General features: G+C 26.8%; 3 protein-coding genes across 12 annotated transcripts in view; 1 reads left to right on the forward strand and 2 right to left on the reverse strand.

Moving 5' to 3' along the window:
• Nucleotides 1-84: 84 nt before the first annotated feature.
• On the reverse strand, nt 85-6,864 carry GAPcenA (GTPase activating protein and centrosome-associated). Of its 4 annotated transcripts, none has more exons than XM_015520673.2 (19): nt 6,726-6,864; nt 6,189-6,331; nt 5,928-6,120; nt 5,603-5,783; nt 5,306-5,489; nt 4,253-4,429; nt 3,985-4,179; nt 3,641-3,916; nt 3,414-3,582; nt 2,953-3,197; nt 2,680-2,868; nt 2,469-2,594; nt 2,226-2,411; nt 1,980-2,154; nt 1,812-1,918; nt 1,667-1,750; nt 1,330-1,389; nt 1,066-1,260; nt 85-1,001 (listed from the first exon to the last, which is right to left on the reverse strand). In XM_015520673.2, exons 2-19 carry the CDS (start codon nt 6,270-6,272, stop codon nt 816-818), a joined length of 3,012 nt encoding a protein of 1,003 aa, XP_015376159.1. In that variant the 5' UTR covers nt 6,273-6,331; nt 6,726-6,864; the 3' UTR covers nt 85-815. The 4 variants fall into 4 exon arrangements, with proteins under 4 accessions (XP_015376159.1, XP_015376160.1, XP_015376161.1 ...); XM_015520674.2 differs by lacking the exon at nt 6,726-6,864 and adding an exon at nt 6,501-6,636 and having other exon boundaries at nt 5,603-5,768; XM_015520675.2 differs by lacking the exon at nt 6,726-6,864 and adding an exon at nt 6,501-6,636 and having other exon boundaries at nt 85-987.
• Nucleotides 6,865-6,953: 89 nt separating this feature from the next.
• Rrp1 (Recombination repair protein 1) lies at nt 6,954-11,403 on the forward strand. Its single transcript, XM_015520677.2, has 7 exons — nt 6,954-7,093; nt 9,177-9,438; nt 9,536-9,662; nt 9,862-10,008; nt 10,073-10,216; nt 10,303-10,483; nt 10,815-11,403. The coding sequence occupies exons 2-7, from the start codon at nt 9,202-9,204 to the stop codon at nt 10,930-10,932; spliced, it is 954 nt and encodes a 317-aa protein (XP_015376163.2). The 5' UTR covers nt 6,954-7,093; nt 9,177-9,201; the 3' UTR covers nt 10,933-11,403.
• Nucleotides 11,404-17,040: 5,637 nt separating this feature from the next.
• The window catches only part of LOC107170532 (opsin, ultraviolet-sensitive-like), a 37,682-nt gene continuing 33,477 nt past the window's right edge, over nt 17,041-21,245 (reverse strand). For all 7 annotated transcript variants that reach the window (XM_089222860.1, XM_089222862.1, XM_015520669.2 and 4 more), the window contains 3 exons: nt 19,834-20,564; nt 19,084-19,214; nt 17,041-19,006 (listed from right to left, as the gene is read on the reverse strand). In XM_089222860.1, coding sequence (XP_089078986.1) covers nt 18,081-19,006; nt 19,084-19,214; nt 19,834-20,039 — 1,263 coding nt within the window. In that variant the 5' untranslated portion in view covers nt 20,040-20,564 and the 3' untranslated portion in view covers nt 17,041-18,080. The remainder of the gene's footprint in view (nt 19,007-19,083; nt 19,215-19,833; nt 20,565-21,245) is intronic.

Genomic DNA, 21,245 nt, shown 5'->3' on the forward strand with positions numbered 1-21,245 from the left:
TTTGAACGTGTTAGTTGAGAATAACTTTATTCATTATTGAATAATAATTTATAGGTTTATTAAATAACGCCAAATGCTGTTAAATGTTCTCATAATATCACATTATTATTTTTTACTAGTTGTATACGTTTCTGTGCTTAGTTATCTGACAACGACTTCATCAGCACCTAATCTAGTAAAAAAACAAAGTTCTATAATAATATGTTATATTGTCATACCTACATAACAATATAAGATAACACTTAATATATTTCGCTGCATTTGTAATAAGTAGGTAATAACTAATTACTAATTAGTAATCTTATGATTCTTTAAATCTGAAAACGTAACATTTTTGCTGTTTTTTTTTTCGGGAAAAAAATTTAAACATTATTTTTATCAATGAAAAACAGTTTACTAAATCTATATAAATATGAAAAAAAAACATACAAAACAACTAATATTTTAAGAAATTTGATGTTGGAACATAAAAATTGTTCTTCAATTAGAAAATGATCACCACAAGAGAATAATACTTATCTTAAGATAACTGATAACAAAATACTAACAAGAAGTCGGGTGGAATGGTTACAATAATACATAAATAAAAATAAATATTAGAAATTAATCAATTATCTAGTATGCTATAACAAAATGTATAGTTAAATTAAACATTTTTATAACATTGACTTATTTTAGTATAAAAGCTCATTTCTAATTATTGATTATTTAATGTAAAATTAATTTTAGTATACTACAGTACATACTTAACTGTATAATAATAATAATTATTAAGTATTTGTTCAAGTAAGAGATATTGATTATGTAGTTATTAATTACAGATCAAAAGACTGAGTATTAGGTGCAGAATCTCTTCTGCCAACAATCATACGTAGCTGATCATTTGTCTTGTTGGTGGTTACCTCTTTGATTGATGTCAGTGTTTTCTGCAACCATGGAGGTAATGTGTTTTTGGATGCTTGCAGTTCCGAAAACTTTACACCCAACCTATGTCCCAAATCCTGTTAACATGGCAGCTTATCATATGTGATTTTTATTTATACATTGGAAGAGACTATTGCATACCTGATTTCTACACTCTGATTCTACTAAGGCTAATTTGGTTTGAGCAAGTTCAATTTCAAGCTCGGTAATTCGTTTTGAAAGTTTATTTTCTTCCATTACAGAATTTGAGGTGTCGCCACTTTGAGATAACAAATCATTACTTAATAATGGGGTTTCGATAAATGATCTGCACCTAGTACATTCACCTAAAGTATTCTATAACATAATATTATTAGCTTTGGATTAGAGAAATAATTTGATAAGAAATGGTTGGCATTTACTTACTTTAAGTAATTGTATAACAGCCCTCATAGAAGCTTGTTCAGCATCTAACCTTTGACATATCTAGAAATTTTTTTAAATATGTTCATCATTTATATATAAAAAAAAAAAATAGAGGCCAAGAGAACAATTTATATACTTAAACTGACAGAAATTACAATAATAATGTGATATTGCAATGCATTTATTTTTGCCAGACCAACATCAAAATAGCGCCTAGATATTTAAGTAAAAAAATTAAGGTATAGAAAATAACATAGTTTTTGTCAATTATATTAGTGGATCTACTAATCTTATCTAACCTTTAATTTGTTTATATTACTAGTTTATGGCTACATACTTGTTTGTATTCTTTAATAATTGTTTGATCTCTGTTAATTTCTGTATCAGCTTTTGAAATTTCTTTTTTTAATATATTTTTCACCTTAAACCAATAATATTATAATCAACTTTGATGTATAACAATATTATTCAACAATATTTACCCTAGTAAGTTCTTCTTCAAGGCGATTTTTTTCTTCTTCAGTTTGTTTCAATGTCATTTTTACTTGATCTAATTCAGTAGTAAAATTTTCAGCACTCTCTTGAGCTTCTAAATACCAATTAGCTTTTATAACAGTTAATAAATTTTAATTGTAAGTAACATTTTTTACCTTTTAGAGCCAAAAACTGTTGTTCATATTTTTTTATTTTTTTCAATTTTACAACGCATGCATTTTTTATTAAATGCCTGGCAACTTCTTCATTACGCACTTTTTTTGGCATTGTCACTCTAAAATATTTGAGAATATTTTCAAAATCTAATTGTAGTAAGTCTTTTTTGCAAAACTGTAAATTATTAATATTTTTATCATATATTTGTGAGAATATATTTAAGTATTCTACTGTTCATCACATACCTGTAATAAGGCAATGGCAACTTGGAATAATGTATCCAGTCCTTGAAGAAGTACTACATCCATTATGCGAAATACAAAAAACAATGGGAATCTTGCTGTAAAAAGTGTAAGAAACCATTGAGAAGCATACATATGTGCTTCAATTCCATTAGCATTGAAGTGGTTATGAAGCTGAGGAATTTGTTCCTAGAAAGAAAAAAAATGTGTGAGATGAAAAATAAACTAAACTAATAAACAACTAACTTCCATGAGCTTATTCAGTTGATAAAGTTTTAAGTAAACTGTTTCAAAACCATCTTTGTAAAATTCTCGTAGGCCATAATCATACATTAATTTTAATAGGACACAGAATGCTTGTTCTTCAGGCATCTAAGTTAAATTAATAATTAAATATTAACCAATAAAAATAACTAACATTTGTAATATATAATAAAAATATATGAACATCTCTTACATGTAATAGTAAAGTAGCAGCTAAGAATGTTAGGCCTTGACAATACCCAACTTCAGTATCATATACAGCATATGCTTTGGTTAGATGAAATAAATTATCTTGACCAATACCGCCAGCTTCTTTAAAGAAATTATGAGCTGGAAATGTTCTATGGATATCACGTTGAATGGTTCCTCCACATTCACAGTCCTATATTATATATAGTGGCAACAACAACAGTAATGTTTAACAAGTTAATAACTATGTGGTTTGAAACTGTATTTATATTATTACCTTAGTAATAAGGACTCTGTATGTATCCATAAGTTTTGGGTCTAAATCAGCTTTGGCTAAACGTAACCATACTTCTCCACGTAGAGCTTCAGGTATACCTTCTTTAACAAGTACAGCTAATTGTCGTGCAGGAGGAGATTTACATGTAGCCCATTTTAATAAAACATCTTTCCATGATTCTAATTCCACTTCATTACATTCTTTGGAAACATCTCCAGTACCACTTACCAAAGGCTCATCATTATCTTTTGAATAGATAAAAAATATAATATATATATATATATATATACATTAATATAAATAGATTAAAATATGTTTTTATTAATTATAAATGAATAGTTAAAAATAAAATTATACAAAAAATCAGTAAATAATAATATTTAAGATTAATACAATTTTTAGTTTTTATAAATTAATTACCTAATTGAATAAAATACTAAAACAAACTATTGTAAAATTACCAGACAAATCTTCATCTTTAGGAGAAGACAGTTCAATTGGGTTTATACTCTGAGTTTTAATGAAATTAGTCAAATTATTTAATGTCATATTAAAACGACTTTTATCCATTTCTCCATAAGATTCAATGTTTAAAAGTTTATAATCAATATCAGAATTTCCAGAATTAATCTAAAAATTAAGATTATAGTTTAAAACTAACCATCTCAATAAATTTAAATTTACATACTTGTTGCAAATTCAAGTAAAACTGATGAGTAACTTGTCTTCGTCCAAACACCCAAAATCTTTCATTAGCAGCGTATACTTTGATAGGAGTTTCTATGGATAATCGAACAGGTTCTTTAATCTTTCGCATAACTAAATCTACTGCTACAGTAATATAGGAACATTGAGTTTCACTGTTTAAGGGTTCAAACACTTTATCTGAAGGATCCCAGTGACCAGTAATCAAATATATAGTATTACATCCGTCAGTATCTGATAGATCAGTTCCCATGGATACCTAATGTTTGGTCAATTATAATTTATAAACAATAATATTCTAGATAAACATGAAATATAACAACTTACCATATCTAAAAGCTGCATATCACTTTGCTTTACATTACGACCAGGGCATACAAGAACTCCAAAACATCGTTCCAAATGTAATATTCTTTGCTGAGTTCCAGAAACTACTTGATTAATAGTTAAACACACTTGTTTTTCAACATTTGCCCGAAGTTTAAGAAAATTTTTATCTCTTGGCACTGATATAAATCCTCCCTATGTATTTATATTTATATCAGCTATTACTCACAAAATTTATCTTTTTCATCAATTATCGTAAGCATTTTACCTTTCCATCATCTTCTTTAATCTCCAAACTCACTTCAAAAATGAAAACCTCGGTTGATCCGTTTTTACTTTGCATATCTAAAGATATATTGGAACTTAACTCTGGTGATGTAGAACTTGAAGTTAATTTTGATTCTTTTTGAAAGGCCTTCACAAAACAATTGGATACACGGTTCACCTGTCACATATAAATATATAAGCTTTATGATAACAAAACAAATTGTTTGAACAACTGTTATACCAGATAAATGAATATTGTATTTATGGCACCTAAACTTCATATAAAATAAAAATATATTGAATGTTATTGTGTAATACGAGTTGTTTTAAAATGAAAAAAATTTGGTTTATAACTATAAAATGTATTAATATGTTGTTCTATAATTTTGAAAGTGGAAGTATTTATCAATTATTATTTTAATCAATTAAAAATAAATATACATTAAAGACTTAGAAACAAGCATTGTCAAATATATACCATCCAAGCCTTCCAGTTTATTTCTTTCAATAAATAAAATCTACACCATGGTATGTTTGAAACCTCTCACTACACAGTGCCGTATTTAGGCATTGGCAAGGTGGGCGGTGGCCAAGGGAGCAGTTTAAAATGATCGAATTAGGGGCGCAATTTTTATACCATTTAAATATTAAAAATTCATTATAAATTTATAACATTGGTTGGTTGCCAAGGGCGCACATAAAGCTAGTTACAGCACTGTCACTACACAAAGATTTGAAAATCAAAAGTCTATAAATTAGCTAAAAACTATTACAAAAAATTACTCATCAAATCAGCTAACCAGACAAGCTTATAAGTATCTAACTAAGTCAGTGAATTAATCCCAAATAACACACCCAAATTGACTAAAAACACACTGGTGTCAAGCTCTCTTGAATCCCAACTTGTATTAAGAAATTAAAAAACTTCTCTGATACAAATTTAGAGAGCTCACACACCGGTGAGTCTCTCTCCAAACTTCATATCATGTTGTAATATATCAGTTTAGTTAAACATATTTACTTTTGTTTTAAATAAAAATAAATAAAGGCTTACAGCTTCTTGAATTGAGCAACGAAAAACGTGACATTGAAATAGTGCATTTTCTTTAGTGTCACCATGTGCCCAACTGAATGCAAAACATGATGCTTCTTTTGTTCCAATAACACCATTAGCATAAAACATTATTCTTTCGATCTCATATCGGGCAATTATTGTATTGCTTGTTCCATCAAATAAACTACACAACAAAATATTTCTATTACTTTAAATAAATATAAAAGTATATGAATTATAAATAAATTTGTATTTTTTTTCAGATTATTAATAATTTTATTTTTAAAAACTACGTACATAACAGCTCCATCTGATGAAATTGGGATGGACACTGATATTTTCATATCTTGATCAGCCACATGTTCTGCATTTAATATAGCCATAATTCTTAATATTTCAGTTTTTTCTTTAGGACATGTAATACTAGCTGAGCCCAGATACGAAATACCATCAAACATTGTACCTTTTTCAATTTGACCTAAATTATTATTTACATAATACAGGCCTTATTTATAAGCTGAGATCAAAAAGTAGTTTTCAAATAAAATAAATAAATCTAGATTCAAAAATCTCTTATACAATATAAAACATAAATTCCTTATATGATTTCAAATGTATTTACCTAAATCATCAGATACAGACTCTGATATTTTTGTCAATGGTGTTGGTATATCACTTTTAATTTCTTTGTCAGTCATGATTGTTTTTATAGATTGATGTTCATTCTCTTCATCCAATAACTCACCAAGACATTTTTGCATGTGTTCCAAATTACCGTCACCACCAATGTTTAACTCAGGTTTACCGTCACATTTCTAAAAAAAAAACATATACTTACTTGTATTACTGCATCAATTTTCAATAGATAAATCATGAATTTTACATTTAATGTATTTGATGGAATAATTTCATAATCATCACTGGTGCTAACTGACTCACTAGAATCGACACTTGCTCGATCAGCCATCAGTTAACTATCCTATTCATTATTAACTTCAAAATGAGAGCAATCTTTTCAAATAGAATCTACAACATTAAAAGTAGTAAACGTAATGTAAGGAAAAGCTAGTTAGTCATATACAAATATGTATTGTTAAGACGTCAATGGGTACTATAAAATAAACAATACCAAGGAAAGATTAATAAAATTATTGAAATTTAATTACAAAAGATACACATTTTGATTAACATTTACCTATAAGTAGTATAAATATATTTAATTATGTTTCCATTATCAACTATTTATAAATTACAAAAACTATAAGCAAAGTCAATTGAATTTTTCCACAGTACACATTGTAAGCTGATGACGAAGAGAAATAAATAATAAGCGATAACAGTAATATGTCGAGCCAGGTAAGGATAGTTGTATAATATTTATTGTCAGTGATAACGACGGATACTTATCAAAATGAGGTACCTCTAACCCCGTGGCCTGGACTGCCCCTCCGGTCCACCAACGGATATCGACCTGTCAACTGCAACCAGAGTTGAGATTCTGCAACGGATTTTGAATTCATAACATTATCATATTATACTAGAAATTCACGACTTCACGAGGTAATTCAAAACGCGAAGACAAACAAAATCAAATATTGCCACCTGTCAATTAATAAGTTAGGCGTTGGAGTGTTTTTCATTATACTTTGTTGATTATAAATAATTGTAATCAATTATTTTTGAACAACTCTCGAGTAGCCAGAGGCGCCAGACTCGAGTAATCATAAACATTGGTACTTCGGTGGGCCAAACTACACTGAAAACCATAATTTGTTTCTGATCATTTTTGTAAGCATAATTTTCATTATTTATAAAATAGCAACAATATTTAATACGCTATAAATAGTTTATTTATTGTGTATAAATGTATTTTCTGTTAGAAATTAAAATTTCGTGGTTTCATACTTTGGGCCCACTCAATTATAATATGTATGTAATATTATGTAGGGTTTATGTTTTATTTTTATTTTATTTTTTATTTAACTTAAATGGATATTATATTTGAATAACGTAAATTTTAGCTTCGAGAAAATATTAACCAAACCTTTAACAATATTCTTCTCTATGATTTTACTTTAAAACAAGGGTGATTTTGTGTGAACTACTAATGTATTTTATGTCTATATATGCGTATCAATCAGAGAAAAATTAAAAAGTGTGATGACATCCTCATATTATGCACTTAGGAAAGCTTATTTTTAATTGGTCAACAGTTTTACAGTATTATTTATCTACAGGCGGCAATTGATACTTGTCACTGATAAGTTTTGATTTTTGAGTAGTCCTCTAAATTATTTTTATTTATTTACCAACGCTTTTAAACTGTGTATCAAGTAAACGATTAATTATAATATTTCCATTAAATAAATCATAATTCAATAAGAATATTAGATATTTAACCTAATGATAATTATATAATATTTAATGTGCTCATTGTACCTAAGTCATAAAATTCAATTAAAACAATTGATTATTGATTACAATAACATTACCTACCTATAAATTAAAGTAAACTATTAGTGAATAGTGATTCTATTTTAGAATCAATTTGTTGAAAATATTTTAAGTGATATTACTTTTATGCTATTTTTAAGATAATTTAAAATAAACTTAATAGACACGCGCGTGATATATTAACTATAATATTGTCTATATTTTTAATAAATTAAATATGCAATTTAGCTTATTATATAATGATTATAATATTGTACATTAAATGAATGCTGATTGTACATTTTTTTGTTAAACAAAAATTGGTTTCAGTTTTTGTTTGTACAATTTTTATTATTTCAATATTATTATTGTTCTTTTACTTGATACTCATCATCAAACATATTATTGACGGTTACTGTTGCCTTGATTAATAAACATTTATTTTATCATGACTTGCTAATTATTAATTTTTTTTGTAATTTAATTTAATGATCTTTTAAAATTTAGAATTAACTATTTCTGAGAGGTATACTTATATCAATAAGTTCAGCGTTACCTACTATAAATGGCCAAACTTAAGATATTATCTATTACTACTGTGTATCTATTTTTTTGGACTATTTTATAATATGCAATATAATAAAACCCAATAAGGTCCTAAAAATGAAATCTGTACTAAAGTAGGTACCAAATTTCACTTAACATTTCCATGTTGATGTCTCATAAATAATACTGATGATACTGCAACAATAGTTTTTTTTCTTAAATTACAAAATATGTGGTATTTAGGATTAGGAACAATATTTTAAATTATTATTATCACCTTATGATGTTTAAAATATATTTATAGAGTAATACAATACTTCTTAGTTCTCATAAATATTTTCTAAAAAATATGAGTACAAAAATAAAAAAATAATTATTTTGAATTAAGTAATATAATAAAAAAAAGATGTAGATGTGTAGTTACTAGTTAAAGGTTGAAGTGAAAGGTATGATATTTGTACCTTGAAATGATTTTTAACCATCTAGTAACATTTATAAAAAATAATAAACAATTTAAGTTCATAGTATATAAGACACATCAATGATACTTATAAATTTCAATCTCATATAAAAAGAGTAAAGAATAGTACTGACTTAAAATTTAAGCTTATATTATCATTTATTTATTTATTGTTATATTACCTTTTTATTACTATCTAATACCTTTGTATATTATTAAATAGTAAATACCTTTATATTCTCCCAATGGCCGAGGGTTATCTTTAATAAAAAAAAAAAAAAGAGTAAGTTAAAATTGATTTAACAATTGCTTATAAAATACATCAGGTAAATTTGTAATACATTTTATTGGATGTGTATGCATGCTTCAAAAGATTAATTCAACATCATTATCAATGTTATAAAAATAGTAAAATATTGCTTGTATTTTCAGATTCAAAATTATTATATTTAATACCATGAGTGCTAAAACAAAACAAAAAAAAATGGCGGACTATGTCACAACAACTACAGATAACTCAAAGAAAAGAGCACGAAACAATGATGGAGATGATTCAGAGTCTAAAAAACCCAAGTCAGGACAAGTTGATTTGAACAAAATAAATTTTGTTTGTGAGAAAAAAAGTGCTAAAGGTCTTACTTGGAATCTAAAAATTATTTCATGGAATGTTGCTGGTCTTAGAGCATGGCTTAAGGTAATAAAATATAACTAAAATCAAGATTTTTTTTTTTTATTATTATATTCACACAATTTAGGTATATTTGTATTGATATTCATGTATTATATTTCAGAAAGACGTTATAGAATATCTTAAAAAAGAAGATCCCGATATTATTTGTTTACAAGAAATTAAATGTACCGAAAAACAAATGCCAGATGAAGCAAAATTACCGGGATATAAAATTTATATTAATTCAGGTTTGAATTTAAAATATGTGCTGTAAAGTATTTGATAGCTTAGGTTTATATATATAATATATAAAGCACCTTTATTGTATCTACTAAAAAAAATTAATTTTAAATAATTAATACCTTGATAATTTTTTTATCAACTTAAGTTTTAAGATAATCTACAATAAAATCAAACTACTAAAGTATATAATTATCTTATGTGTAGGTGACAAAGCTGGTTACTCGGGAGTTGCTTTGTATTCTAAAAAAGAACCTATTAGTGTGAGAATGGGAAAAGAAATAAAACAATTAGACGATAATGAAGGTCGTGTGATAGAAGCAGAATATGAAAAATTTTTCCTGGTTTCTACTTGTAATACTTCAAACTTACAAACTTATCAATTATTTTAGTAGTTACTAATTTTTTAATGTCTTAGATATTCCAAATGCTGGTGCAGGATTAAAAACATTGCCAAAAAGAATGAAATGGGATGAGGAATTTCGTCAATATTTAAAAGAGTTGGATACCAAAAAACCAGTTGTTTTGACTGGTGATTTAAATGTTGCTCATGAAGAAATTGGTACCTATTATTTTATTAATTGTTGTTTCAATATTTATTTGAACTACTAACTAAGTACTTGATATCATTGAAAAATATAATTTTAGATATTGCAAACCCGAAGACTAATACAAAAAGTGCAGGTTTTACAAAAGAAGAAAGAGACAATATGACATTGCTTCTCGAACAAGGATTTATCGATACATTTAGAACATTAAACCCTGAAAAAACTGGAGCCTATACTTTTTGGACTTATTTCCATAACGCAAGAGCTAAAAATGTTGGATGGTAAGTAATAAAATTGATAAGATTTTTATAAATATGGTCGTTTTAAAAAAAAATTAAACTGTGTTATGATTGGTTTTGACAATTAAGTAGTTAAATATGGCAGTTAACTGGTAACTAAATAAAGTACTTATACTTTTTGATATATAAAAACTTCAAAAATGTATGTTCTATTTCTTTTTTATTATTTTGTATAATAAATTGATATTGAATACCAGTTGGAGATACTGTTTGACTATTTTATTAAAATTAATTTAGCTGTAATAACCTATACTGACCATATTATATGTATTTAAAAAATTTACAAAATGTAATAATTTTTGTTTTTTTTTAGGAGACTGGATTATTTTATATCATCAAAAAGATTCATGGATAATGTATGTGATAGTATTATAAGAAATGAAGTACTAGGTAGTGATCATTGTCCAATTGTGTTTTACATTAATATTTGATTATAATTTTTTTTTTTAAATTATAAGACTTATCAAATATACACTGTGCAAATTACTTCTGTAAACATACTACTTTATTTAAAATCAATCATTGTATGAGTATGTAACTAAAGTAAAACTAATTTAATAAATTAAGAATCTGAATCTCATTGCTGTAGACAAAATTTTAACCTAAAATTACTTTACTTATGTTCATTATTACCTTCTAAAAGTTGTCTCTAAATACACAGTACAACACTTGCTTTAAAAAACATAAGGTGATTCTACTTGTAAATATTCCGGGTACCAATTTTGACAACAGTTCTATGATAGTACTATGAGATCACGGTAAGTAATGGCAGTATGGCACCATACACTCGGAAGCCTGATTTTATTTTTTCTTATTGTATTTAAAACACAAGGTAGACAAAATATTTTTTTTGTAAAATTATGTAATATTGTGAAATTAGAACTTATAAGTGTTTTACCTGACTCATTATTGTTTTATTATTTTTACTTCTATGTGTTTGTTGAATAAGAACTATTTATCAAATACCTACTATTTACTAACATTTATATTTATCATTCAGTCAATCAGGGCACATTTGATTATTAAATATATATTATATATCTTAGAGTCCAGTAAATTAGGTACTTCATAGTATAGTGTTTGATTACATCAATTAATAAACAATTTATTTATTTTTTGCATGTTTCTGGAGTAATTAATTTTTTTTTTATAATAAATGATTTATACAATTAAAAACTAACAGATAATGAGTAGGTACATAATATATTATTGTAAAATTAAAATTAAAAATATTATAATTTTTCTATTTATCAGGCATATAATTATTTTTAAGATGATGTCAGTGGTTATATCTTATATCATTGATCATAAATACTACTAAGTAATAATCATTTATTATAGAATAAAAAAGTTATGGGATTGAAAAATGGCAGAGCTAATTTTTAGATCATATTTCGTATTTTCTATGAATAATAGAAAAAAATCTTATTCAATATGTGAACACAATAATTGTATATATTATTTAACGTTTGAGGCTCAAATTAATGTTCGCTTGAACTTTTTTCTTCTCCATTAAAAATTGACTCAAAACTCTCAAACAGGTTAGGTTAGGACTAGGTTAGGTTAGGCTAATTCTTCTATAAGCTAAAACTATAATATTAGTTAAATCACACAGTATTGAAATCAATAAACGGAAATAATATATCCTTATAGATGGACATAGGCGTGCACATTAAAAAGGGCTGAACCAATAAATTATCAATGATTCTTTTACTATTTTGCTAATGACTACTAGAATAATAAAATATTTTATTGTAACTCTTATTAAGTAGTTAATAATTTAATTCCATATGCAGATGATCTTGTAAAGTAGTATAGATATCAGATATCTATGCGTTTATTTAATAAAAAGCTAAAGGCCACATGATGAGCCCGACCCATCGGGCTGCTTTTAGAATCAGACAAGGCCCCTGCCACAGAGAAAAATTCCCACCCGCCCTAAATGTCGCCACTGTTGAGAGATATTTGGTCCAGTGTATTTACATCAAACTATAGGTAGGTATCATACTATTGATAAAGTAATTCATTATAGAGGTCAAAAGTAAACATTTTCCAACAGTTTTCAAAAAAATCGAGAAAAAACAAAAACGAGAATTTTTACGTAACACCAGTTTTGACTTTTTTTGAGTTATTTATAGACCACTGAAATTTTCAATTTTTTTTTTTGAAGTGTCGGTAAAAAAAATGTTGGATGACCAAAAAAACTTGACAAATTAATACAAGGTTCCTTATGAGTTGTTCTTATTGTAGCTAAAAAAAATTAAAAATCGTTTGTCATAATTTTTTATAAGAGTTTATAGGTATTTCAAATTTTTACGAAATCTGTCGAAAACGCGAATATTTGCAAGTTATTTTGAAGTTAAAAAATCACAAAATTTTTTTTAAATTTGATTAAAAATACAACACTAAGTTTTCCTTCAAGTAGCTATAGAGAAAACTCAAAGCATCATTATAGCCTATAGGAACAATTTTAAGTGCGTTTGAATTTTAAATTTTTACGAAATAGTATAACGATAACGATTTTAAATATTTGTTATTATTTAAAAAGTATGAGTTGTAGATACTTGAACATTTTACCAGTTATTAAGATTGGCATTTTCTTTATATAATTTAATTTTCAAAATATTTTGACTTTTTTTGAGATATTTATAGACAAGTGAAATTTTCAATTTTTCTGAAAATTTTTTTTTGAAATGTCGATAAAATTTTTTTGGCACTATCAAAATACTTGAAAATTTAATACAAAGTTTCTCATAGGTTATCCTTATGGTGATTAAAAAATTATAAGAATACATTGGCACAATTTTTTTTTATTAGCATTTGAAGTTCAAATGTTGACAAAAATTCGTCAAAACCATGCATTTTTTTTTGTGTCTGTCATCACGTTTTGGGGCAGTAAAAGTGCTTCGATTTTTTACTTCAGTACCTTATTCGATCAGAAAGTGAATATAGTTGGTACTTTGGGGGTCAAAAGTTTCTAAATAATCGAGAAAAACAAACTAAAAATTAAGGGGAAAACGGGAAATTTTACGCACACTCATTTTTCGACAAAATCGACTTTGATTTTTGATGTAACTTTAAAACAAATAACCAATGATACATGAAATATTCACCAAATGTTAATATAAGTTAATTCTATCCACCATGCAATTTTCAAAAAATTTCGACTTAAGTTAAACTATTTATAGGCATGTGTAATTTTCGATCATTATTAGTTTTTTTTAAAATTAATATCGATAACAATTTATTTTTTGGGTAGAAAATCTTGAAAATTTAATACAAGGCTTTTAACATATTATTAGAATAGCAGTTGAAAAATAAGAGAAATTAATAGTCACAATTTTTTTTTATAAGCATTCAAATTTTGAATTTTGACAAAATACGTAAAAATCAAAAAATTCGCAAATTGTTTTAAGCTAGAAATTCATAAAAAGTGTTCTTTTTAAATCTAAGATTTGAAAATTTAATACAAGATTCGTTACGAATTTGTCAATCTTTATCACAAAAAAATGTCCACCGGAAATTCAAATTAAATTTTTATTAGCATTTGAATTTCAAATATTGACAAAAATTCGTCAAAACCATGAATATTTGTAAATTATTTAGTACCTAGTTCAAAATTCAATTGAAAAATAAAATATTTGTTTCAAAATAGAATATATGACAATATTTAAATATAATATATCCTAGACTGACAAATCATCTCCGTTCAGAATCGTTTTTCGTACACAATGAAAATGATACCTATCATTGCATTCAAATCTAACCTACCCTAGTCAGAGGTCCACCCCACCACCTAATGTACAGCAGAGGTCACTTACCCGCTTTTTTTTTAAATTCGTTTTTTAGGTAAGTACGAGTGAACTAGAACTATTTAAAATTATAATTTTTTTAAATCTCATTGGAACCTATATTTAATATAGGTACTTATTATAATATTTAATAATAATATTATAATGTTTTATCCATTCAATTTGATTGTGCAGCGGCTGCACTGCAGCAGCGTCTGCAGCCAATAGCCAATAAGCATAGGATTGATGAAACTCTATTTAAATTTTAATTTAAAGTGCTTAAAGAAAAACAATTCAAAATGAAGAATAAAATAAAATTGATCGTCCTATATTTTATTATTTATAATTTATAAATAATTTATTATTTTGTTCAGCCAAGTCTTACCTATATTTTGAAATCTACCAGATATTATTTTTTTAATTGTATTCTCTACTGAATTGTAAAAAATAAATCCCTTGAAATAAGAATAATAATATTATAAATTACATGTCTATGGATACAGCACTGCGCAGCTGCAGTACTTTCATTATTGATATAAAATTAAACTCTGTTAGCGCTGTTGCTCATTAGTCATTGAATATTATACAATTACTTGGCGTTGAACTAAAATATTATCCAAAGATTCAAAAGTGAAATTCACTAATTCAGTAGGTTTTATTCAGTAGGTATGCGAGGCTACGATTTTACCCCTTCCACAAATAACCACGCGAACAACCGAGGGCCACTGCCCAGTGCCCACTACACTCTGTTGAGTTTATGTCATTATTATGTCATTGCTCAATAATTTTTATGTATTTTTTAACCACCACTTAAATGTTACAATTACTGTGGTTTCTGGGCCCGTGCTAGAATGACGTAATATTTATCTGACAACATTACTTATTTCATTTACACGTTGATCACCATTTTGTAATTTATTATTTTGATTTATTGATGTTATATGTTATACATTTGAGAAATGTAAGTACACATAATATTTTTTTTTCAAACCACTGTGATCAATAATAATATTATATTATTAATATAAATACATATATGTATATGCAGTTTTGTTAATGTTTTAAATTTTATCAATACTGCGAGGGACACGGATTATCAAAATTTAAATGTTTAAAACTTTGCTTATTGTCTCGTTTTGAATATTAGAATATTAAATGATAGATTAAATAAAATGTGAATTATGTACTTGTTGTCCTTATTGTGTTATCAAGTTTGTTCGAGTAGAAATTCAGTTCGATAAAAATTCAAAATGTAATAAACACTTCAACAAATATTTATATCACGGTAACACGGTTTATCTAGTTTTTATTGATTGATAGATATTTTGTGTTTTAAGTACCAATTGCAGTTCTCTTCTAAATACATTTAGAACTTCAAAATTCACCTAATGATAAAAAATATGTAGAATATCAGGCTGTATCACTTCTGTTCTCGTGACCAATCTATTTGTCTAAAATTTTGTTTTCCGTACCTATAGCTATAGAATATAAAACTTTAATAATTTAATCATGAATGTTTTATACGAGTTCCGAAAAATAATTGAAACAAGTGGAACAATTATATTATAATGGTAGGTAAACTCAAATTTGTTTTAAAATCATCAGTAACCTGCAGTAAGTATATAATTTAATAGAATAAGGTACATTTTGAAAAAAAAAACTAGTTAACTTATGTTATCAAATTTTAATGCTACCTATCCTAATAAAAGGGTCTACAAAAATGTTGGTGATATTATACTATTTATATTACACAATATAAGAAGGTTGCAATATAAAAAAGATCGAGAACTGGTGTTTTAAGAAACGGTGAGATCTACATGTGGAACAGGGTTGGATGATGATTAAAAATAGTGAAACTCATTAATTATTAGTAACCGCGAAATCCAGAGCATATCTATAGCAGTTACAAAAATTTTAAAGGTGAAATACATATGTGATGATATTATAATGTGAAATAGTTCACTAGGAAGTAGGAATATTTAAGTATATAATATATGAATGATAAATAATTATAGGTAATAAAAGTAATGTGTGAGGTAATCACATACCATAAGCTGTGCCGATAGTCATAATAAAAATTGGAATAAACAAAAAGATAAAAATATTTTGCTGGTGAGCGGACACAGAAAAATTATAAAGATTGCGTGCAAAGATATTTAAAATATTATATGATAGTTATTAGTTAAATAATAATTAACATTTCCTAAAAATGGCATAACTTAGCTTTCAATGTATACACTATACAATAAACATGTGTTACAAAATTATTATATAATATATACCTAATGTAATATCTATTAAAAATTAAAATACACCTATATGCAAGGCTGGGCATTAACGAGTTAAAAAGTTAAAGTTAAGTTATTTAACGAGTTACTTTTATTTTCAAAAGTAACATCCAGCTTAACGAGTTTCTTTTTTTTTTTAAACAACTTCTAACTTAACGAGTTAATTTATTAATTTGTCCTAATATAAATTTCATATATTTAAAATTATATTTTGATTTTTATAACTTATTGGTATTATCATTGATTATAAATACTAGTATTTATAATCAATGGTATTATATATATATATATATATATATATATATGTATATTATATATATAAAAATAATGTGGGAATAACCAAATACTTTACGATATGAATGGGAGTGTTTTGCATTATTTCTATATTTGAAATTTCAATATACTATCTAAATTTGGGAAACGATTTACGAGTAATAATAATAGTATTAGATAATAATATTTTATTTTATTCTGCTTATTCGCAGAAAATATGTGTATTATATATATATATATATATATATATTATAAAACAAAAATGTTATAGGACCATAATAGGGGTAATCATTATTTTGAGAAAAGAAAAACATATTATTTAATTTTCTTGTATACAGAGACAATATATACTCTCACTAATTTAATAGTTGTTATATTTAATTTCACATAAATTACAAGTACATGGATAACTTGGCCTGCAGAGCAAATAATTAAATTCAAACCCAATGGTATAATGTATTTAGGTACTATAAATAAATGAACAAACTAGCCACACAGTAGGTCGATTATTATTAATATTACTTTATATTTATAAATTGGTAATGAATAAATAAAATAAAATTTTTAAGTTAAGCCATCATTTTGGAAAACGTGTAGGTAAAAAAAATACATTGAAATAATTTATTTGTTTTATTAGATTTTATAATTGATTGAAGTATGTAAGTAGTACTTATCAAGTACCTACTGTAATTAATACAATTACATATGTTCATTGAAAATAGTTAGACTTCCATAATATTGTGTTATTTGTTAAGCTTTGATAAAAATGTATGATAATTTATTGTACATGAAAAAAGAAAATTAACTTATTTTTAACTAAGCTAAGTTACTTTTTTTTCAAATTAACTTTTAACGAGTTAAATAAATAAGAAAACTAACTTTTAACTTAACTTACATTTTTCTGTATTAACTTAACTTAACGAGTTAAAATAATTAGTTAACTTGCCCAGCCTTGCCTATATGATATTTAATTTTTTAAAGATAATTAAAATATTAAAATAGATAATATCACAACTCAACTCTTCCGCTAGTAAATGTAAATAATTATATGAGTGTATTTTTATAGGAAACTTTAATTTTTTTGCTTTGGAATTCGCACTTTTTATTCTCGCTATTTTGAATTAGACCAGCTTGAAAAATTTCCAGTATTTAGTTCCTCAATGATTTATTTATGCATCATGACCTCGTGCCTCTTTGGCAGTTTTTATTGTATATTTGTATGTTGTATTAGCTGGGAAGCATGTACTTGACACTCTCTTGGCTGGCACTTGCAGGGAACTTGGTTTCCGGCTGTTTGGTTGATTCAGTCTTGCGACCGGAAGTGGATCCCTGGCATTGCACGCTGTTGATATCGGATTCGATCGTTTTATTTGCTTCCTTATTGTATTCGGTTTTCAGACGGTTCTCGAAGCCAACATTAGAATCTTTGTTCAAATGTGACCCGACCCATCCCTTCTTTATACCATAGTTCCTGACCAGCTTTCTGGTCTTGCTCTTCGTCAGAAGCTTCATCAGTTCCTTTTTGAATCTCGGGTGCGTGATAGCATAAAACCACGGGTCCGTGCAGCTAGAAACTTTACAAAACAACGCCGGGATCATTGAGCTCAACGGTGAGATGTAATCCTTCAGGTCGAATACGCCTAGGAGTGCAACCACGGCGTATGGCGTCCACGATACAAACCACAGCGCCAGAGCTCCGATCACCATGTACCCCAGTCGTATATCTGTTTTCCTCTTCTCCTCTTGTTGACCAACCCTGCTGGTGACTATTTCACTGGTCATCCACACCGTCATCAGTATATTCACGTAACAATACAATATTATTGTGAACGGTATGCACCACGCAGCCGTAAAGAATACTAGGATAAACCTCTTGTCTCGGTCGTCGTCTGACAGGTAGTCGAAGCTGCAGCTAGTCAGATAACCTTCCGACACGTACTGGCTGTACCCCAAATCTAGTACCGGAACGATGGAGAACGAAAATCCATAAATCCATATCAGACCTATCCACATCTTGGCCCTTTGCTTAGTGGTTTTCACGGCTGCTTTCAAAGGGCACACTATAACGTAATACCGATCCAGGGATATGGCTGCCAACGTCATAATGGACACGGTTCCAGTCAAGCCACCAAGAAATCCACATAACTGACATCCTATAAGTTGACGTAAAATATTATTAAAGTACCGCCAAATTGTTGTAAATGTCATATAATAATGTAAAATTTCATACCCAATTTCCCTAGCGCAGGGCCAAGGTAATAACTGTTGTAAATGAATACCGAGGCTTTTGCTAACATGATAAAATCGCTAACAGCTAAGTTTATTATTAATATGTTCGCAGGCGTTTGTAAAGATTTGCATCTGAAAAATTGTTGACACATAAATTCACAATTATTTATACTTGCTTATAAAATTGTTATCACATGTGATAGGTAGTTGTTAAGTCATAATTGGATACATTTTTATTTTTATTTTAAGTGTGAGTAATAGTGCTACATGTATTTTAGTATGATATATACACAATATTGATGAAATAATCAATACTTCTTATTACCTAATTAATCATAAATTGTAATGTATAAATACTACAAAAGTTATAACTATCTAGTCAAACGCCAAAGTATAATTTTTTGAATTATTAAATTATTAGGTAGGTTAGATACCTATAGTTACATCTGTTCTTTTTTAAATTAATGATATCATTTGATTATTGTGTTTTTGTCTGTAATGTATTGGAATAATTGGAATAAATTTCAAAAGTTTAATTACTATGGAAAACGAGCACAAAACAGTATTATCTATATAAAAGTTCACAAGTTTTTTGTGGTAAAAATAAAATGTAGTCCTTACAACTTGAGTAGAATGAAAATTAAAGTATACGTAGGTCATAGATGTGGCATCTGATTGATAATAGGTATTCATACAATCCTACCTCACTTGATAATATGATATTACTGTGATATAAAAAATATATACTTACTTAAAGTACATGAAAATCACCAGAGAGTTTCCGGTGCATCCAAATACCATGATGATGGTGTATAGAAGTCCGAGAACGTAGTGCGAAGTTGGATTGGGAGGCATGAATTTTAACCAATGGCTATTGATTAGTTTAATATAATCATCTGTGTAGAACCCATGATCTTTCCACAAGTTAACGGGATATTTGGTCTTAAAGTCTATCATGACTATGAACTGTGATTATACAATATAAGGATTTGAGCAACGTTGCTTGTTCTCCTTGTTAGCTAAGCCGTCATCGCGTTATGTAGTACCTACTTCAATGTATTTTTCTATAAAAGTTCTAAATTTTTGTGATGTCTTATTTGTAAATTTGTAATACCTAGTGAACTTTTGAACGGCAGCAATACAATAAGGCAAAACTTCAGCCGTATCAAACACGACATGAGTAAAATCTTCTAGACATACAAAATATTTATGGACTAATAAAATTAAGCATGTTTGATTTTTTTTTTAAGTTTTTGGAAGGTTTAGCTATGTTGAAAACCTTGAGGCTAGATAATTGACTTAGTGTAGATGAAAAAATTTCAAAATTCATTTCGAGCTTGTTAATTTTGAAAAAAAACTCAATAGAATGTTGTCGTGGAGAGTGTTGACCATATTAGGTTAAAGTTTGTCACTTTATAATTCACATCTATACATGTATATTGTATAGTGTATAGTGAATACAGTAGGTATACCGTATTGGTTCTGAAAAAAAAATCATATTGCTTAATGTTTAATTTTATTATATTATATACGTTACATATTTGTATTGTGTATACAGGATGATTCTTTTAAATGGGTACACTAATTATCTCGAAAAGTATTTACTTTTTTCAAAATATTTATTACATGGCTTCAAGTTGTTAAAAAACCAACGTTTTTATTATAAAATTTTATTTTTAAATATTTTTTATCCTTATCATTTTTTAATTTTTTAACTTTTTTGAAAGACAACATAGAGTTTTAATTTCATATTCCAAAGTAGAATATTTTTCTAAGTATTTTGATTCATAAAAATCGAATTTAGGGCTAGTAGTTTTTGAGTTATAAGTATTTAAAGTTTTGATTGGCAGAGTGTACTAGTAAGGGATTACACCGCAAAATGTTTGTCCACTACTTCGCTTGTCTAAACTTGAAATACATATAACTCATAAACTACTCGTCCTAAATTCGATTATTATGAATCAAAATACTTAGAAAAATATTATGCTTTGGAATATGAAATTAAAACTCTATGTTGTCTTTCAAAAAAGTTAAAAAGTTAAAAAATGATGAGGATAAAAAATATAATTTTTTAATAAAAACGTTGGTTTTTTTACATGTTGAAACTATGTAAAAAAATATTTTGAAGAAAATAAATACTTTTCGAGATAATTAGTGTACCCA

This window comes from Diuraphis noxia, unplaced genomic scaffold (genome assembly GCF_037042655.1).
Source record: "Diuraphis noxia isolate RWA-SAM2 unplaced genomic scaffold, SU_Dnox_SAM2 contig0003, whole genome shotgun sequence".
In the NCBI taxonomy this organism is placed as follows: domain Eukaryota; kingdom Metazoa; phylum Arthropoda; class Insecta; order Hemiptera; family Aphididae; genus Diuraphis; species Diuraphis noxia.

Coding starts and splice junctions, on each gene's coding strand:
- GAPcenA (XM_015520673.2), bottom strand. CDS start 6,272: ATGGCTGATCGAGCAAGTGTCGATTCTAGTGAGTCAGTTAGCACCAGT. Junction 6,121..6,188: donor TTCCATCAAATACATTAAAT/GTAAAATTCATG, acceptor TTTTTTTTTTAG/AAATGTGACGGTAAACCTGA. Junction 2,412..2,468: donor AACTGAATAAGCTCATGGAA/GTTAGTTGTTTA, acceptor TTTTCTTTCTAG/GAACAAATTCCTCAGCTTCA.
- Rrp1 (XM_015520677.2), top strand. CDS start 9,202: ATGAGTGCTAAAACAAAACAAAAAAAAATGGCGGACTATGTCACAACA. Junction 9,663..9,861: donor TAAAATTTATATTAATTCAG/GTTTGAATTTAA, acceptor TCTTATGTGTAG/GTGACAAAGCTGGTTACTCG. Junction 10,217..10,302: donor TGTTGCTCATGAAGAAATTG/GTACCTATTATT, acceptor ATATAATTTTAG/ATATTGCAAACCCGAAGACT.